This window comes from Saccopteryx bilineata, chromosome 10 (assembly GCF_036850765.1).
Source record: "Saccopteryx bilineata isolate mSacBil1 chromosome 10, mSacBil1_pri_phased_curated, whole genome shotgun sequence".
NCBI classification, from domain to species: Eukaryota; Metazoa; Chordata; class Mammalia; order Chiroptera; family Emballonuridae; genus Saccopteryx; species Saccopteryx bilineata.
Genome location: NC_089499.1, coordinates 43777855 through 43798790, shown reverse-complemented (window position 1 = coordinate 43798790; position 20936 = coordinate 43777855). Strand labels below are relative to the sequence as shown.

General features: G+C 38.2%; 1 protein-coding gene across 5 annotated transcripts in view; it reads right to left on the bottom strand.

Moving 5' to 3' along the window:
• The window catches only part of PIK3CB (phosphatidylinositol-4,5-bisphosphate 3-kinase catalytic subunit beta), a 214524-nt gene that overhangs the window by 55614 nt on the left and 137974 nt on the right, over positions 1–20936 (bottom strand). For all 5 annotated transcript variants that reach the window (XM_066244562.1, XM_066244561.1, XM_066244566.1 and 2 more), the window contains 2 exons: positions 5576–5827; positions 3009–3105 (listed from right to left, as the gene is read on the bottom strand). In XM_066244562.1, the coding sequence (XP_066100659.1) occupies positions 3009–3105; positions 5576–5827 (349 nt within the window). The remainder of the gene's footprint in view (positions 1–3008; positions 3106–5575; positions 5828–20936) is intronic.

The following is a 20936-nucleotide window of genomic DNA, read 5'->3' as shown; positions in this document are numbered from 1 at the left end:
AGATTCTATTTTCACTCTTTTGAAGCGATTTTTAGAATTTATACACCTCTAAAGCTGCCTTCTCAGCAAATTATGATCCTATATTTGTTAACTAGTAGCGTTATATTTACTTGTCTTACCAAATGCAACCTATCTAAAGTCAAATGTAGATTTTAGTACTCTTATCAGCCCCAAACTTATGGAGATAACCTTGCTTAAAAGTGATCGCAAAAAAGGCATCCTGATACATTACAAAAGGGAAGTACAAATTGGTACAACCTTTAAGAAAGCAGTTTGTGATTATTTACCAATATTACAAATATATTTATTCTTTGACTCAATAAACCCACCTCTGGGAATTTATCTTCGATACCTACCTGGCCATAAACAAGGTTATTCATTGTAACTGTTAAAACTATCAAAAGAGCCTGACCTGTGTTGGCACAGTGTATAGGGTCAATTTGGACACTGAGGTCCCAGGCTCAAAACTCCCGAGCTTGAGCGTGGGCTCATAGATATGACTCCATGGTCACTGGCTTGAGCCCAAACTTTGCTGGCTTGAGCAAGGAGTCCCTGGCTTGGCTGGAGCCCCAGGGTCAAGGCATATATGAGAAGCAATCAATGAACAATTAAAAAGTGCCCACAATTACGAGCTGATACTTCTCTTCTTTCTCCCTTCCTGATTGTCTCTCTCTCAATAAAAGAAAACTATGAAAAGATAAAAAGATAAAAGGTAAAGGGGGCATAAATGGTGATGGAAGGAGACTTTACCTGGGCTGGTGAATACAAAATACAATATACAGGTAATATATTATAAAACTGTACACCTGAAACCTATAATTTTATTAACCAATGTCACCTCAATAAAGTCAATAAAAAAATTTTTTTAAAAGAAGCCAGATACAAAAGGACAAATATTGTATGATTCCACTTATATAAAATAACGAGTAGGCAAATTCAAAGAGACAGAAAATAGATTAGAGATTACAAAAGTCTAGGAGTGGGAGGATTAGTGAGTTATGTTTTAATGGCTACAGAATTTCTGTTTAGAGTGATTAAAAAATTTGGAAATGTACAACGGTGATGGTTATTCAACATTGTCACTTATTCAATTACTATCACTTAATTGGACACCTAAAATGGTTAAAATAGAAATTCTTGTTATATGTACTTTACCACAACTTAAAAATTTTTTTAATAATTTATTTAACTTAAAACCACTGAACTGTACACTTTAAATGGGTGAATTGTGTTGTATGAGAATTATAGCTCAATAAAATTGTCTTAAAAGGAAAAAAAATATTTACCACATTTAAAAATTGGAAGATTTCAAGAAAGAGATGAAAAGAAAAGCGCAACTCTGTTTAAAGAAGTAGCAGCAGCACTCTAGGTAGAAAGAAAAGGCTACAGGGGCAAGGAGCAGAACACTGCACAGAATATGCTATTTTATCGACTAATAGGGAGAAAAATAAAAATCTTCCTATTTCCTACTGTATACATGAAAAATGCTGGAAAGGCCCTGGCCGGTTGGCTCAGTGGTAGAGCATCGGCCTGGCATGCAGGAGTCCCGGGTTCAATTCCCGGCCAGGGCACACAGGAGAAGCGCCCATTTGCTTCTCCACCCTCCCCCTCTCCTTCCTCTCTGTCTCTCTCTTCCCCTCCCACAGCCAAGGCTCCATTGGAGCAAAGGTGGCCCGGGCGCTGAGGATGGCTCCATGGCCTCTGCATCAGGTGCTAGAATGGCCCTGGTTGCAACAGAGCAACGCCCCAGATGGGCAGAGCGTCGCCCCCTGGTGGGCATGCCGGGTGGATCCTGGTCGGGAGCATGCGGGAGTCTGTCTGACTACCTCCCCGTTTCCAACTTCAGAAAAATACAAAAAAAAAAAAATGCTGGAAAGAGAAAAAAGCAACCAATAAATGTGATTATATACTGTTTAATGATGACCTATGAACACTAGATGATAGATTATTTGTAGTTAATTTCTGGCTGACTCTTACTGAGATAAATGTGGCAACTATGGAGCTGATACATACAGAGCAAATATGTTCATTATTATTTTTCATCTTACACTTTGTTAGAGATAAAGTTAACTTGATGGTATGCCAAGTTAATACCACCAAAAATTTTTCTAAAAATACCGGTCAAGTTGCTTGATGATTCTGGAGAACATGTATGAATCTAAACTAAAGACTTTCAAAAAAATATATTGCTGGAATGCACAATTTTTACTCTGAATGTGAAACTATAGTTCCTCTTAAGAAATATGTACCTGCACACTGCTCTCCTATATTTGGGGATTAACGTGATTAGTGAAAATTATGGGAAGTACACGCAGGAAAGGACAGGAATATGCACCCACATAAAATATTAGGTGACAAGTGGATAAACATGTCCACAAATAACTAACTATAATTTATGTCCAAAACAATTATATGAGTGTGCATGTGTGTCCGCTAAAACAAATCCTAGGACTTTGTACAAATCCTAGGTTTGAGCCAATTAAGTAAGACTGACAGAGCATTACTTTCCCCATCTGTAAAACGAAGATCAAACCAGTGACCTGGTAAGGGTATTTTAAGTTGTATTTGAAAAATATAGGCATGTAGAAGGTGCCCTTCTTAGCTCAAATTTCAGGCTAATGCCTATAAAAAAAAAAAGTGCTTTTACTATTTTTCCCCATATTAGTGAATGTTACTTCTAATATAGAAATTTAGTACAACTAGAAGCAGTAAGCAATAAAGAAAAAACAATGTTATAAAAAGACAGTATTCCTAGGACAATTTCTCAAAAACCTATAAATATGAAAGGTTTACAGTGAGAACACACTGACTGAAGTAACAATATATGCAGATACAAATCACATTTGAATATATTAAAATAAGATATGAAAATTTATTTTAAAATAATAAAGATACAAAATGATTGTTTCTTTACTAAACTGAAAGAATATTGAGCCATAAAGAAACATTATTTAGCCCACATGCTAAAACTTACTCTTTAACACTAACAACTAGGAAGTAAAGCTTACCAGGAAATGAAGACCAGCTGTGCAACATTATGTCACCAGTTCTCAACTGTCCTTTAAAGTCAAAAACCATCGTATTTACCCATGCTACAGGATAATGCTGTGAAAAAAGATAGCATTGCATAAATATGTTAAGAATGAATTTTAGGTTGTGAACATGTACATGCCCTTTTGTTTCAATAATCTTAGGTCTAGAAATTTCTAGAGTTCTAGATAATTTCTCAAAACAAACAAACAAAAATCAAAATAAACCCAAGATGCACATTGTAAAATGTTCAACACCTTTACAATGGTTGAAGAAAAGCCTAAAAGCCAATTAAAGTTTAACAATAAAATAGTATATCCAAAACATGGAGTGTCTGTTATATAGCCATTGAAAATGATGAGGAACTTTTCACCTGACCAGGTGATGGCACAGTGGATAGAGCATCGACCTGGAACACTGAGGGCCCACGTTCAAAACCCTGAGATCACCAGCTTGAGCACAAGCTCATCAGGCTTAAGCATGGGCTCACCAGCTCCAGAAAGTTGCTGGCTTGAGCTCAAGGTCCATGGGCTTAAGCAAGGGGTCACTGGCTCGACTGGAGGTCCCCAGTTAAGGCACATATCAGAAAGCAATCAATGAACAACTAAGGTACCCCAACTATGAGATCATGCTTCTCATCTTCGTCTCTCTCCTTTACTGTCTCTGTCAGTCCCTATCCCTCAAAAAAAAAAAAAAAAGGAAAAGAAAATGATGAAGAACTTTTAATGATTCAAGAAAATATTCATAATTATTGTCACGTTATATACAGAGCTTTCACAATATATAACTAGAAGAAGGCAATGTCCCTAGGAATTACAGATTTTATTTATATTTCTAAATAGGAAGCACCAAGCTGACAGGACTTTTATGTAAATACTTAGCCTAATTAACTAGGTCAGTGTATCAAAAACCTTATAAATACTTAAATGCTTTGAGTAAAATTCTATATAAATAAAAAATAAAAACACCAAAGAAAGTAATTTTTCTGTGACTTTTTCATGAAAAAAATTTTTTGGGGGGTATTTTTCTGAAGTTGGAAACGGGGAGGCAGACAGACTCCCGCATGCGCCCGACCGGGATCCACCAGGCATACCCACCAGGGGGCAATGCTCTGCCCATCTGGGGCATTGCTCTGTTGTAAGCAGAGCCATTCTAGCGCCTGAGGCAGAGGCCATAGAGCCATCCTCAGCGCCTGGGCAAACTTTGCTCCAAAGGAGCCTTGGCTGCGGGAGGGGTAGAAAGAGACAGAGAGGAAGGAAAGGGGGAGGAGTGGAGAAGCAGATGGGCACTTCTCCTGTGTGCCCTGGCCGGGAATCGAACCCGGGACTCCTGCACGCCAGGCCAACACTCTACCACTGAGCAACCGGCCAGGGCCCTGTATTTTTATTTTTTTATTTTTCTGAAGTTGGAAATGGGGAGGCAGTCAGACAGACTTCTGCATGTGCCCGACCAGGATCCACCCAGCACGCCCACCAGGGGGCAATGCTCTGCCCCTCCGGGGCATCACTCTGTTGCAACCAGAGCCACTCTAGCACCTGAGGCAGAGGCCACAAAGACATCCTCAGTGCCGGGGCCAACTTTGCTCCAATGGAGCCTTGGCTGTGGGAGGGGAAGAGAGAGACAGAGAGGAAGGAGAGGGGGAGGGGTGGAGAAGCAGATGGGCACCTCTCCTATGTGCCCTGACCGGGAATCGAACCTGAGACTCCTGCACTCCAGGCCGACACTCTGCCACTGAGTCAACCGGCCAGGGCCCATGAAAATCTTTAAAGAAATTATAATAACCAGAGAAAATACTTTCTGATGTTAAGAATAGGATACAAATTCAGGCAGATAAATGTAGTAATCAAGTTCATTTAAGATATAAAATTCAACGTCCCCATCTCTCAAAATAAAAACAAACAATACTTTTCATAAAGAAAAAAGGTTCTCTTAACTAAAAATATTAAATGGGAAAGATTATGAGGAAAAAAATCCACCATCCTTTGTCCACTATTTCAAAATTGAAGAAACTGAAAACTAACTCATTTGACAGTTAAAAAAAAAGCAAAATGAAATTACTAGTCTTTATTTCACTTAATGTGAATATTCACATACTTCTTGTTAATGATTTGTTTAATAACAGATTTGAGTCTCTGGCCCCACAACGTGCTTTGAATAAAGGACGCTCTATTATCTTACTAAAATGCACAAAATTCCGAATTCTCCAACATATGTGGCATCCGGGATCTCAGTTAAGAGACTGTGGACCTGTAATTTTTAGAATTTATTCATTCTTTTTCATCTTTATCTCCTATAAATATATATTTATAATAGAGTACTTATATTATGATATTTACTAAAATAAATTTTCCAAAAGAGAAATGAATAACATGACATAAAAAGGGAGAGTTATAGTCTTTCTGAAATCAGTTCTTAGGGAGCAAAGTCATATACATAATTTCACTTATATTAATTATGTCAAAGGGTCTTAAAATTATTACATTATAATATTATTTCATTAAGTTATTCCATTTTTTAAAAATTTTAGAAGTTAATATGTAGTTACCACTTTCCCAGATTTCCTGATGGTCTGATATTTAGAGGCATTAATTGTTTTAGTTGATTTCTTCGTTTTCACTTTATCTAAAACTGCATAAATAGCAAAACATAATCTTGCCATTCGTGGCAGATCACAAGTATTAATATCAAATTCCAGTGGTTCATTCCAAATATGATCGTTTTTCCCTGATATCTCTGAGCTGACGATGGTTTTACACAGGAGTTCAGTACCATGAAAAAGGCCAGCCCTGACATGAACCTATGAGAGAGACAAAAACAAATACAGAATCATGAGTACTGCACAAAGAACGAACCTCTAATTTTGGAGAATTAAGAAACATACTGGGAGAAGGAGCACATCAACTCCAGAAAAGACTATTGCCCACAGCCTGACTAGGCGGTGGTGCAGTGGATAGAGCATCACACTGGGATGCAGAGGACCCAGATTTGAAACCTCAAGGTCGCTGGCTTGAGCGCATACTCACCAGCTTGAGTGTGGGGTCAGACATGACCCAAAGGTCACTCGTTTGAAGCCCAAGGTCATTAGCTTGAGCAAGGGGTCAATTGCTCTCCTGTAGCCCCCCACCCCCTGCAGTCAAGTCACATATGAGAAAGCAATCAATGAACTAAGGTGCCACAACGAAGAACTGATGCTTCTCATCTCTCCCCTTCCTGCTTGTCTGTCCCTCTCTCTGTCTCTCTTGCTTAAAAACAACAACGAAACAAACAAAAAACTACACTGCTCACAAAAATTAGGGGTTCAAGGAATGTGCAGCTACTCCAGTACTTTCACGCTTTTGTACAGTGTATTTTCACCAACGAAATAAAAGTTGGTTTTGCATCTCATTTGCATAATCAAACTTTCTTTGACTTGTTGCTTGATTTTTATGTTCTTGTTTAATAAAAAATAAAATCAAGGGCTTTTTTTATTGCTTCATATTCATTTTGAAATATCCCCTAATTTTTGTGAGCAGTATTATTTGTCCACTAATGCAATAGACTGTAGTTAATCAGTACACTATTAACTAAACTAACTGTTCAACCTATTTTCACTTATTAAGTAAGTAGACCAGCTAAAAAATGCCAGGGGTCTCAAAGGTATAAATAGGTCTGAAGAAACCAAGACCAGAGGTATAAAAACTACTATCATATGCTTCCTTTCACTGACTTCAAAACTTGGGGGCCTTGTCTTGCTCTTCTGTATAGTAGGGAAGGGATGAATAAAATGTCCCTTCTAAAAAAAAAAAATGTCCCTTCTTTCTACTTTCTAAATAATTGTATAAATTGGTCATTATAAGTAGTCAACTAAAGATACTCTGTCCATATTTATTATTATCCTACATCACTGTCTTTTGATTTTTCCAAAGATTCAAGTCCAGAGTGATGTCAGACATATGTTAAATATCCCAGAAAATTTTAGTCTATAATTTTTTGAAAAGACATGATCTAATAATTATCTCCAATATAAAGATAAGTGGTAAAAGATCTAAAAGCAATCCTAGAACAGAGACCAACTCAATTAAATATATTAAATGTTTTTAGATAAATTATTCAGATGTGGTACTAGCACAGAGTAGTACTCAAATATCTATGTAGAATTCTTTAGGTTTGAGTTCCTTAAATTTAAAACCAAAAAAACCCCCCCTTAAAATTAAAAAAGAACTTTAAAAAGATTTATTGATTTTGGGGAGATGAAAGAGAGGGAGACAAATTGTAGGGTGGAGCATCAAGTCATAGCAGTTGCTTCTCTATGTGCCTTGACCAAGCAAGACCAGAGTTTGAACCGGCGACCTCTGCATTTCAGGTCAATGCTCTAACCACTGAGAACCCCAGGTTTGGCCCTTAAAATAAAAATATTGACTTGTTACAAGAGTTACTATGATGCTGTGGCTGGGTAGCTTAGTTGGTTAAAGCATCATCACGATGTGCCAAGGTTGTAGGCTCAATCCCTAGTCAGGACACCTGAGTACATAATAAGAATCAACCAATGTGAATGCATAAATAAGTGGAACAACAAACTGATGTGTTTCTTTCTCCCTCTCTCTCATTCTCCCCTGAACTCTTTCTCTCCCGCCCACCTCTCTCTAAAATGAATAAAAAAATATTTTTAAAGAGTTACTATACTAATATTGAGAAGATAAATACACAATATTTATGTTATCTATAGATATTAAAACATTTTAAATAGTGATATATAATTTTGAATACTGATACTAACAATTTTAAAAATTATTATAACCCTGGCCAGTTTGCCCAGTGGATAGTGTGTCGGCCCAGCATGCAGACATCCTGGGTTCAATCCCCATTCAGCGACCATGTGCTTCTCTCTCCCTTCTATTCCCCCTTCTCTCTTTCCCTCTTTCAGCCAGTAGCTCGACTGGTTCCTGCGTCAGACTCAGGCGCTGTGGATAGCTCAGCTGATTTGAGCATCGGCCGCAAATAGGGGTTGCCAGGTGGATCCCAGTTGGGGCACATGCCAGGAGTCTATCTCTCAATCTCCCCTCTTGCCACTTAAAAAAAATTATTATAGATGTATTTGTAATATATCACAATTATGAGTATAAAATCTATTAAAATAATTGAATGCTATACTAACAGAAATAAAACTATAGACTAGCCTGACTGGTGGTAGCACAGTGGATAGAGCATCGACCTGGGACACATTGAGATTCCAGGTTCAAACCCCTGAGGTCACTGGCTTGAGCATGAGACCCTTGACATGATCTCATGGTCACTGGCTTGAGAACCAAGATCGCTGGCTTGAGCAAGGGGTCACTCACTCTGCTGGAGCCCCCCAGTCAAGGCACATATGAGAAGTAATCAATGAACAACTCAAGTGATGCAACTACAAGTTGATGCTTCTTATCTCTCTCCCTTCCTGTCTCTTCTCTCTCTCTCTCTCTCTCTCTCTCTCTCACACACACACACACACACACAAAACAAAACAAAAACAAAACACAAAAATCTCACCAAACCTATAGACTAATAGACTATACACTTCATAATGTGGGAGGGAAAGAATGGCTTACTTTAATAAATACTATTCATTAATCTAACTACTACAAAATAAATACAAATGGATAAACATTTTTCAAACAATAAAAAGCAAGTTAAAAAGAAGAATTGTTAAAAAGCAATCAGAATAACTAGTGAAGCTGAGTGATGGGTTCATGGAAGTTGATTATATTATTCTCCCTACGTTTGTGAATGTTCAAAATTTTCCTTAAACAATATGTTAAAGAAGAAAATTATTTACTCCAAATACAGATTATTATATATAACATAGTAAGGATTAAAGGAATAGGGTAAGGACTAAAGTAATAGGGTAAAAAATAGGGTAAGGTAACACAGTAAGGATTAAAGTAACAAAAAATTATTAAAACATGCAGTCAACTCTCAGGCCAATAGAAATTGTTATCTAAACACACAGCTGACTCCCTTAAACTTCACAGGAAAGGGACTATTCATCTTGCTCCCATTTCCCAAGTATGAAGACTTTCTTCCTTTGCTCCTCTGCATGGGAAACACCTACCTCCACAGCCCCCAGCAGGCTATAAACCTATGCAAGTCTTATTATCAAACTCAAACTAAAAGCTTCCTTAGAATCTAACCATAATTACCTATATTTTTCTACCATAGTACGAATGGAACCAGCATTTACTTAGACACTCTATGTCTCTTACTTTCAGTACATCATTATGCCTTGCATACACAGGAAAAATTATTTGCAATGCAATATTTAATGAAAAATGAAATAAAATACTATATATACTCATTAAAAGTACATTCACATTTTCACTATGTGAGGAAAGAATATGAATAAAATTATTTTACATTAAGTAGGGTAGCAAGAATATTGTTGACCTTGGATTTTATTTCATAATATTACAGTGTTTTTTAAATATTTAAAAATTAAGATTCTAGAAAGTATCACACAGAATAGCTAGCTGAATGATCTACATTTAAGATCATATACACAGACATAATACCAAATGTCCACAATCAATCCAAATCATTCAACTTAATAAAGTAGATAAAAATAAAAATGACATTTTTGGAATTTTTTTTGTTGTGTGTGTGACAGAGAAAAAGAGAGAGGGACAGATAAGAACAGACAGGCAGAAAGGGAGAGAGATGAGAAGCATCAATTCTTTATTGCAGCACCTTAGTTGTTCATTGATTGCTTTCTTTCTTTCTTTTTTTTTTTTTTTCATTTTTCTGAAGCTGGAAACAGGGAGAGACAGTCAGACAGACTCCCACAAGCGCCCGACCGGGATCCACCCGGCACGACCACCAGGGGCGACGCTCTGCCCACCAGGGGGCAATGCTCTGCCCATCCTGGGCGTCGCCATGTTGCGACCAGAGCCACTCTAGCGCCTGAGGCAGAGGCCACAGAGCCATCCCCAGCGCCCGGGCCATCTTTGCTCCAATGGAGCCTTGGCTGCGGGAGGGGAAGAGAGAGACAGAGAGGAAAGCGCGGCAGAGGGGTGGAGAAGCAAATGGGCGCTTCTCCTGTGTGCCCTGGCCAGGAATCGAACCCGGGTCCTCCGCACGCTAGGCCGACGCTCTACCGCTGAGCCAACCGGCCAGGGCTGATTGCTTTCTTGTATGTGTCTTGAGTAGGGAGCTATAGCAGAGCGAAGTGACTCCTTGCTCAAGCCAGCAGCCTTGAGGGCTCAAGCTGGTGACCATGGTCAGGCTGGTCAGGCTGAAATTAATTTTTTTAAACAACCATTCTAGGTTTTCTCCCTCTTTTTTAAGTAGTTTCGAGATTGAGCCTGCCAGGCAGTGGCAGAGTGGATTGAGAGTGGGATTGGGATGCAGAGAACCCAGGTTTGAAACCCCAAGGTTCCGGCTTGAGTGCGGGTTCACCTGGCTTGAGCGTGGGATCATAAACATAACCCCATGGTCGCTACCTTGAGCAAGGGGTCACTCGCTTTGCGGTAGCCCCCCAGTCAAAGCACATATGAAAAGTAATTAATGAACAACTAAGGTGCCGCAATGAAGAAGTGATGCTTCTCATCTCTCCCTTCCTGCCTGTCTGTCTGTCCCTATCTGTCCCTCTGTCTCTGTGACAAAAAAAAAAAAAAAAAGAAAAAGAAAAAACAGATTGAGCAGCCGGAGCCTTAAGTAATCTCTGTTTAAGTTCATGTCTCTAAACTATCTTACTATTTCACAATGTTCCCTGAAATTAGACTAAAAGTCTGGGGACTTTCATTTGTAGTTTGAAAGAATATGGTAAGATTAATTAAAAAGAAGAATTCATATAACAGTACTTTTAGGAAATCTCTTTATCTAACTTTATACTATACTTAAAGTATCTAAACTATGAGCAAGTGAAAATATTAGTATTTTTAACAGACAAGACAGAATAGGAATAAGAGAAAGCATATTGACACACAATTTCTCATTTTCGTAATTACTTTATTTACAAAAGAAAAATTTAGTTGCCTATAAGAACCATAAAACAATTATTTTCTAAGCAATTTTAAAATGGCTGCATCATGCCCTGTCTGGGCATGACCCAATGTGCCAACGATGTGCGTTCAATCCCTGGTCAGGGCACATGCAAGAATCAACCAGTGAATGCATGAATTAGTGGAACAACAAATTAATGTTTCTCTCTTCCTCCCTACCTTCCATTCTCTCTCTCTCTAAAAATCAATTAAAAAAAACAAAAACAAAAAGCCATAGACAGCCCAGTACAGCTTGAGTCACAAGGTGCTTGGGTTGTAGTGGCTAACAGTTAAAAGACCACTTTTTCCCTTGGGGGGGGGATGCGTGAGTAAAAGGTAAGGTGTGAAAATAGAGACAAGAAAAGCGGTGGGAAGGCTGCTGCTGTACTTTAGGGAGACAGTAAAGACTAGTACTATGACAGTCAGAAGACAAAGGAAAAAATGGAGGGTAAAGGATATTAATAAGGTAGGATCAACAGTGAGTGATCAATTGATTAGATTTGATAGGTCAGACAGGGACAACTCTAGCTGCTTTACCAAACATAATAGAAAAAGCAGTCAAAGGGGGGAAAAGAATGAATTGGGGAAGTTAGATAAAAGTTGGCTTTAGAAATGTATATGAAAATAAAAGTATGGAACTGAAGAGATATCTAGTCTACAGGCAAAAGCTTGAGACTCATATGCAAAGGCAGTACAGTTGTGGGGGTTTTTATTTCAGTTTTCCTACAAAGAAGTTATCAGTAATTGTTTCCCAAGAACTGAAGAATACCCGGTACGAGGAAAACATTAAGAGGTGTTGGGGCAGGACCCACATGTCTGAAGCAAATAATCCATCTAACTGCATTCCTTGACCTCAAAAGCTGCATGTATTTCCTCTCCTTCCCCTCAGCTATATGATCCCACAGAAACACTCCCCTACCCTCTCTAAAGCCTCCATTTCAATGGCTAACACCTCCCCAGCTTTCTGTCAGCTTTGTCTGCCTTTGCCCTCCCCCAAACTCTCTGTCAAGTGCCTGTCTTTCCCTGTCATACTCATCTGAAGCTCATGCTCTGAACAAAACTGCCTGCCTTTGGTCCATGCCAAATGTTTTTGGACAAACCAACACCATGACTGACCAATCACAAATGTAAAATTATTCTTTCATCACTGCAAAAACTATTTACTGGTACCTTTCTTTCACATCTGAAAACTTCCATAGCCATTACCTATCTTCTGAGATGAGCCTCCCTCACAGTCAATAAAAACAAAAAAAATAATTAAAAAAAATTTTTTTTAAATAATTTTAAAACCCTATTTAACCTATTTTTGTGGTCAGATTTTCTGTTACTTGAAGATAATAACATGCTCTGAAGAATATCTCCTGTCAACCTATTCTATTTAGGAGCTATAGAACACTGGAACAAAGAAATGATTCACTATTATTTATAAGATAAAAAAAGTATAAGGAAGATCAAATTATGCACCTAATATAAAAATCAGAATCCAATACTTGCAAAATAGATACATATTTGTCATAAATTATAAAGTTGTGGGTGGGACAGATGGAGGATGGAGTTGTTGGGATAAAGCAGAGGGCTTAAAAGAGTATTTTTCTTCCCCAAAAATATACATCTGACAACTCACAAATCTCCATGTGAAGGTGTATAAAGGAGGGAAGGCTGGAGGTTGCCATCTATTAGAAACATGATTCCTGCTTAGAAACTTCATGTCCACAATAAAACTATTTTAATTTTACTTTAGGTTCAGTTGATGATCAAAGTATACATGCTTTGTCCTCATATACATAACTGACTTTAAATGACCACAGCAAAGTCTCTGCTGCCTAATCCTTACCCTAAATTCAGTTTTGAGTAAAAATATATATAGAGGTGCTGGCTGTTTGGTTCAGTGTTAGAACATCTTCCCGGTGTGTGGATGCCTTGGGTTAGATTCCCGCCCGATCAGGGCACACAGGAGATGCAACCATCTGCTTCTCCACCCCTCCCACTTTCCATTCTCTCTCTCTCTCTCTCTGTCTCTTTCCCTTCTGCAGCCATGGCTTGATTGGTTCAAGTGCATCAGCTCCAGGCACTGGAGATGGCTCTGTGGAGCCTCTATCTCAGGCACTAAAGATAGCTCAGTTGTGAATATGGCCCCAGATGGTTAGAACATTGGTCTCAGATGGGAGTTGCCAGGTGGATCCTGGTCAGGACGCATGTGGGAGTCTATCTCCCCCCCTCCCAACTTGAAAAGAAAAAAATTCAAAAACACATATACAGAGAATTTCCTAAAAGGCACACCTATATTTCTTAGGAAAGTCCAAATTATTACTACTCAATTAAGAATACATCATCACATGGTTGAGTCAAGTACTCACACTGAACTATTTTGGTTTCTGTAGAATGACTTTTCCTGAAGTATACTATCAATATATTTTTAAGTCCACCCAGTAAAACATATTATAAGTGACAATTATGTGAAACATTATTTTATCTACTATAATGATGCTGTCAGTGTTGCTGCACTGTATCACCCACCGTGTCTCCTTCATAAGGAACTGTGAACCATCTCTCAACGTACAGTATCAAGATGAGCTACAAACACATGAGTGACTAGTTTGTTTTTATCTTAGGAGATTCTGAATATTGTAACCAATAATGCTTTCTTTGTTTTGACTACCAGTTGTACTGTAAGCTGAGAGCAAAACTTGTAGTCCATACATCAAGCAATTATACAGATTCTTATTACTATATATACATATCTATTGTGAATCTTATTCCACACTTTTCTGGCCATTAAATTATCAATTATTTTTTAAAAAGTCAAAATTTTGTATATTTTGTGTGTGTGTGTGTGTGTGTGCGTGCCTGTGCATGTGTGCACATGCGTGCAAGTGTACTTGCCTCAAATCATTTGTGAAATGAGATAAGGTTAACTGTAATTTAAATAAAACATACATAAAATATGTTTTACATCTTTTGTATGAATGGAAGTTAGAAATTTTAGAATAAAAATTACATTCAATTCTCATTCTCAGTGACCTTAAAGACTTTAACTCTAAAGGTGAATTAGTAAGGTAAATAGTATTTTTGTATATGGACTATTAATAATATTTTATTCAGAAAAATTAAGTTTGAAGAATGAATTATTGTTCAATGTTATTGTGATAAAGCCAAGATACTTATAATAAATAGCTGAGCTTAAAAATAGAGAAATACAAACAAGCTCACTATGTAATATGTACTCAATAAATGTTAATATTTTAAAAAATGCTAGTTATGGCCTGACCTGTGGTGACGCAGTAGATAAAGCGTCAACCTGGAAATGCTGAGGTCGCCGGTTCGAAACCCTGGGCTTGCCTGGTCAAGGCACATATGGGAGTTGATGCTTCCAGCTCCTCCCCCCTTCTCTCTCTCTGTCTCTCCTCTCTCTCTCTCTGTCTCTCCCTCTCCTCTCTAAAATGAATAAATTTTAAAAAAAATGCTAGTTATAATTCCATCACCAACTTCTGGCAAAATTCTGACATAAGGAATGAAGTAAATTTATGGATCAGCTGGCTATAAAGCTCAAAAAAAATATGATGAATAGAGAAGTCCTATATTAGCTATAAACAGAAACAGTAATAGCTGTGATCTGGAAAAGAATAACAATAACGAATGAGTCTAACATGGGAATGGTAACACTAACTAAAAAGGGACCTTGCACATTCTGAAGAAATTGCTGAAATATTCATTATCTAATAGTCAAAGTATAATCTACTTAAGACCAAGTCATTAAAACTATGTCTACTTGAGAAATCCCCTTAAAAGCTTAAACTGGATACATGGTTAAAAACAAATAAGAGTAGAAAAAAATAATCTATATTTAAAAATTAAAAAAAAAATTGTGTTTTTCGAACTAAAAATATCTCATGATATCAGATATTTAAAAGGTTTTGTTTTGAGAGAAATCAGTAAGAAAAACCATTCTCTAAACTTCTGTCATGTGAAATTTTGTCAATATTGTCCCACTTCCTGATCCTTGGCCTAGATCACCTTCCGGTTCTGAAAAGTTAAGAATTTTAAAGCACCTTTATGCTTAACACAGTCACACTGTATTTTATTGTCCGACTATAGTAAACTTCCAAAGAGACACTTTTTCGCAAGCCCCAGAACACATGGAAAGCAAGAGAAGACAGGCTTTACTGTGCAGAGGCCTTACCGCTACACCACAGCAAGGACATGCCAACCTACAGACTGTATTCTTGAACTCATCGATTAAGAATGTTCTGTGCTGCACAAGATATAATACTTTTTCTCAACATCAACACCTAACTTCTTTCTTGTTCAGCAATACGGCCAAAATTCACTACATTTTGCCTTTAGATATTAGACACCAAAATAATAATAATAATAATAATAATAATGATGATGATGATGATGTAGCCAAAATAGTAGGCTGAAATTCTCATGGTTTCATGAAGTACATTGCTTTGTCAAGAGTCAGATTTGCCTGACCTGTGGTGGCGCAGTAGATAAAGCACTGACCTGGAATGCTGAGGTTGCCAGCTTTAAAATGGGATCATGGAGCCTGACCAGGTGGTGGCACAGTGGATAGAGCGTCGGACTGGGATGCGGAAGGACCCAGGTTCGAGACCCCGAGGTCGCCAGCTTGAGCGCGGGCTCATATGGCTTGAGCAAAGAGCTCACCAGCTTGGACCCAAGGTCGCTGGCTCCAGCAGGGGGTTACTCGGTCTGCTGAAGGCCCACGGTCAAGGCACATGTGAGAAAGCAATCAATGAACAACTAAGAAGTCGCAACGCGCAACGAGAAACTGATGATTGATGCTTCTCATCTCTCTCCGTTCCTGTCTGTCCCTGTCTATCTCTGCCTCTGTAAAAATAAATAAATAAATAAATATTGAACAATGTTGTTAAAATGGGATCATGGACATGACCCTATGGTTGCTGACTTGAAGCTCAAGGTTGCTGGCTGAGCCAGGGGTCACTGGCTCAGCTAGAGACCCCCACCCTCTATCAAGGCACTTATGAGAAGCAATCAATGAACAACTAAAGTGTTGCAACTACAGGTTGATGCTTCTCATCTTTTTCTCCCCCACTAAAAAAGAAAAAAAAATGATTAAGATGCAATTTCTTTACTCAGGTTACATATATAGTATTTTAACAGGTTAGGAGTGCTGAGACCCATGTAACTAGGCTATGATGTGTTATGATTTATGGTTATAGTAATTGTGATATACAAGGTGTATCTATCTGGCCTTGGAACTCTTGGGTTTATCCTCTTTGGGGTGCTCTTAGAGCTCCTTGAATCCATTCCAATATTTATATAACTTTTGCCAACTTTGGAAAGCTCCCAGTGATAATTTCTTTAGACAGTTTTTCTGAACTGTACTCTTTCTTTTCTTTCTGGGATTGAGATTTCACAAATGTTAGACCTTCCGATGCTGTCATAGGCTCTGCAGTTTTCTCCTTCCTTATGATTTTCCTCTCAGTCCTTTCTCTTTACCATTCCATTATTGAGTCCATTCAGTGAGCTTTTTAAATTACAGGATTTTTATTTGTTTGGGGGGGTAGACGGACAAATAGGGACAGACAGACAGGAAGGGAGAGAGATGAGTAAAATATAGGAAAAAAAAGCCCTTAGCATAAATAATTTTGGGCAGAACTTACTTTCTCTAAAACGAAACTTTTAGCAGAACTTACCTTTTCTTTTTTTAAATTTATTTTTATTCATTTTAGAGAAGAGAGAGAGAGAGAGAGAGAGAGAGAGAGAAGGGGGGGAGGAGCAGGAAGCATCAACTCCCATTACGTGCCTTCTTGACTGGGCAAGCCCAGGGTTTCGAACAGGTGACCTCAGCATTTCAGGACGATGCTTGATCCACTGCGCCACTGCAGGTCAGGCCAGAACTTACTTTTTCTATAAAGACTCCCTATTCCTGGCCTTGAGGCTGGTCTCCCAGACTGTGGCCTTGAGCTAGCTTTGCAAAGTTGCAGGTGTTCTCAGAATGTTTCTCCCTGAATTAACCCTATAGATAAACATTGTAAGAAAGCTTCTTTCACTGCTTTGTCCTACTGCTATGCTTCCTCTCCTCCCCATTCCTCAGTCAGTAATGTAATTTTTCCTTTAAAGCTAGTCCCAGACTGTAGTCAGGACCACACTGATTTGAGCCACTTAGGTCTCCATGAGGTCATGCGCCAGCATTAAAGACTCCTTGATTTCTTAATTTGGCTACTTGATTGTGTGCAGCAAGACCTCTGTTTCTTGCTGTTTTGATATAACAATGAGAAGCATGAACTCATAGTTGCATCACCTTAGTTGTTCACTGATTGCTTTCTCATATGTGCCTTGACCCAGGGGGCTCCAGCCTGGCCAGTGACCCTTTGCTCAAGCCAGAGACCTTGGGCTTAAGGCCAGCAACCTTTTGGTCTCAAGCCAGCAACCATGGGATGATGTCTATGATCCCACACTCAAGCCAGCAGAAACTGCATGCTCAAGCTGGTGAGCCCATGCTCAAGCTGGATGAACCTGTGCTTAAGCCTGCAACCTTGGGTTTCAAATCTGAGTCCTCAGTATACCAGGCTGATGCTCTATCCACTGCACCACCTCCTGGTCAGGCTAAATTATAGTTATCTTATTTTTCATTTATAAATTTTCCATTTGGCTCCTCCTTATACCTTGTACTTCTTACATGATTAAGTTCAGGCTGTAAGTTCCAACAAACGTTGTATAAGCTGTGTTTCCATTACCAGTTCAGTGTTCAAATCCTTTACAGGGCTATTTGGATCTGTCCTATATGTTCACCATACAGGAACCAGTCTGAGTGCTGGGTGGTGGTTTATGGCACAGTTTTCTCAAAGTATATAGGTGGTTAAGACTCAGATCCATAATGAACAGCTCAAGGATAAACATATAAGCATTTAAAGGGGTTGCTTTCCCAAGCTCCTCCCACTCTGCATACATCCAAGTATTTTTTGGTTGCCTGGGGCTCCCCTTTTTTTGTCACCAAGCCAGAAAACTGAGGTTCTATTCACCCACACTTCCTGCAATTATGCCAAACAGTAGAAAGACAGACAGGAGAGGAGGGGAGAAAGAAAATCAGTGAGGATTTACCACTTTCTCTTGAGACTACAACACCTCTAATCAGAAAGGAAGGTTCAATTCTGCATTTTAAGTCTGTCCCCACTGCTGCTGCTGCTGCCACAGCCACCACTGCTACTGCTGCCACGGGATTTCTTAGAGACTGGGGCAAATAAGAACAGAGAAAAGAAAGAAAACAAAAAAGAGGAATGAAATAGGGAGAGCTTTCTCTGAGAGTTAGAAGACTACTTGTCCATAACAGCTAAAAGTAGAGGGCTTCTTGAGTGCTTTCTGACTTCACTAGCACCATCTTTTACATTTAGGCAGTACTAAGTCCAGATTCTGCTGAATATTACGATGCACACCAGAAAAATTAAATGTCACAAGGTTGGGAAAAGACTGACCAGGAAAGAAAACTGAATGCTACAGAATTCTAAGCACTTGCACAGGGCTGAAAGACATTCAAGTGCTAGCCAGGCACAGTAGTGAACCTTCATTGAGCAGCTAGGATTTTCATTAAAGACTGCAGAGAAACAACATGCCCTGTAAAATCTCTGGGGTGACTTTAAGAAAGAAGGTTATCTTTCAGTGGCCTAACTCATGAGCCCTTAAAAGAGACAAGGCTCTTCCTGGCAATAGATACAAAGAGTAAGAAGGATTTCACGCTTGAGAAATTCTCTATTTCTACATTTAAAAATGGAGAGAGCCCCATGGCCAGGACCTGAAAGATGCCTCTATTTACTGAGAGCCATCCCCAGCCAGCAGCCTGCAAAGAAACAAGAACTTCAATCTTACAATGGCAAGGAACTGAATTTGGCCAATAACCTGAGTCATCTTGGAAGCAGATTCTTCCCCAGAGACTTCAGGAAGGAATGCTGCCCAATTAACAACTGGACTTCAACCTTGTAAAGACAACAGGAAGAAAATCCAGCCAAACCATGCCCAGACTATTGATCTACCGAGATGTGAGTTAATCAACGGGTGTTTTTTAAGCAGCTAAATTTTCAGTAATTTGTTACCCAGCAATAGAAAACCAATTTAAGGGGCTTTATAAACTTAACGCTAATAAATTTAACAACTTAAAACAAATTGTTTAAAAGACAAAAATTACCAAAATTGACACAAAAGAAAATTTATCTATACAGCCACTAAAAAAATTAAATAATTAAAAGCCTTCCCACAAAGAAAACTCTAGGCTCAGATGGTTTTGAGTAACTCCTACCAAATATACAAGACATAATACCAACCCTACATAAACTTGTTCAGAAAAATCATGGAGGGGAAGGTTTCTCAACTCAATTTATAAAGCTAACACTACTATGATACTATGTAAAATCAGAGAAAGACTTTACATGTGAAGAAAAGTACAGACCAATATTCTCCATGAGTATAGACATAAAAACCTAACAAAATAGTAATAAAGTAAATCCAGCAATATATTTACATCCTCACTGAGTGGAGAATATTTCAGAAATGCAAGGTTGGTTTTAACTTTTGAAAACCAATCAAATTAACAGACTAAAATATAAAAACCATGTGATCATCTTAATAAATATAGAAAAAGCATTTGACAAAGTATAACCCTTTTTAAAAATCCTTTTCAGGTTAAAAAGTCTCAGCAAAGTGGGAAAAGAAGAGAATTTCTTAAATAAAGAGCATCTAAGAAAAACCTACAGCTAATTATTATACTTAAAGTTGTAAGACTGACTGCTTTCCTTTAAAATTAAGTTTTGGGATGTCCAAATGTTCTGCATGTTCTGCGAGAGTTTTACACGAGATAAACATTTAAATGGTACACTGACTAAAGCAGATTGCCCTTCTTAAAAGTGGGTGGCTCTAATCCAATCTGTTGAAGAACTAAACAGAAAAAAAAAGACCCTTCCCAGAGTATGAAAGAATTCTTCCTGCCTGACTGTCTGGTTTATCAGCTTTTTGCCTGCCTTCAGACTCAAACTGAAACAACAGCTCTTCCTGGGTCTTGAGCCAGCCAGCCTTCAACAGGAACTACACAAAGAGCTCTCCTGGTTCTCAGGTCTCTGGACTCAGACTAGAACTAAATTGTCAGCTCTCCTGAGTCTCCAGTTTGCCAGCCAACCCTACAGATCACGGGACTTCATCTACTTCATAATCACATGAGCCAATTCCTTAAATAAATCTATATCTGCATGTACATGTCTATGCACACAAACACACTCTGTTGGTTCTGTTTGTTTCTCTGAAGAACCCTGACAAATACAGCTTACTCACATCACTTCTATTTAACATCATATTGAAGTCTTAACCCTGAAAAAGTATGAAAACAAAGAACTAAAGCTGCATACCCCCCCTTTTTTTCCCTTCAGATTCCTTTTCAAATTGTACTGGAGCTCCTAACCTGTGTAGAAACCAAACTGAATGGGTCATATCTACAAGAAAATCATGTCATAATTGCTTTAACTTACTTAAACTATATAACTCCATTGAAAAAAGGGTTGGTGAGGGGAGACTAGAGAACTAGATGGAGTAGAGTGGGGGATACTTTAAACAGTACATACCATTAAGACACAACCATGAACAATAAAATCAATCAAGCTTGCAATATCTGATAGAACTTGGCAAAAATCTATTTAAATAAAATGTCACCATAAATAAATAAGTAAATAAGTAAATAAGTAAATAAATAAATCAGGTAATGAAGGCTTCTTGTCTCCAGGGGAAAAAATTAAATAAAAAAATTAAATAATAAAAAAAATGTTAATAATTACAAAAGAAATAGCATAAATTACCTACAGAAGACCACAGATAAAGCCATATATATATACTCTACTTGACTTGAAGATAGATTTCCCTACACTCTATGTGGTCTCTGCCTTTAGA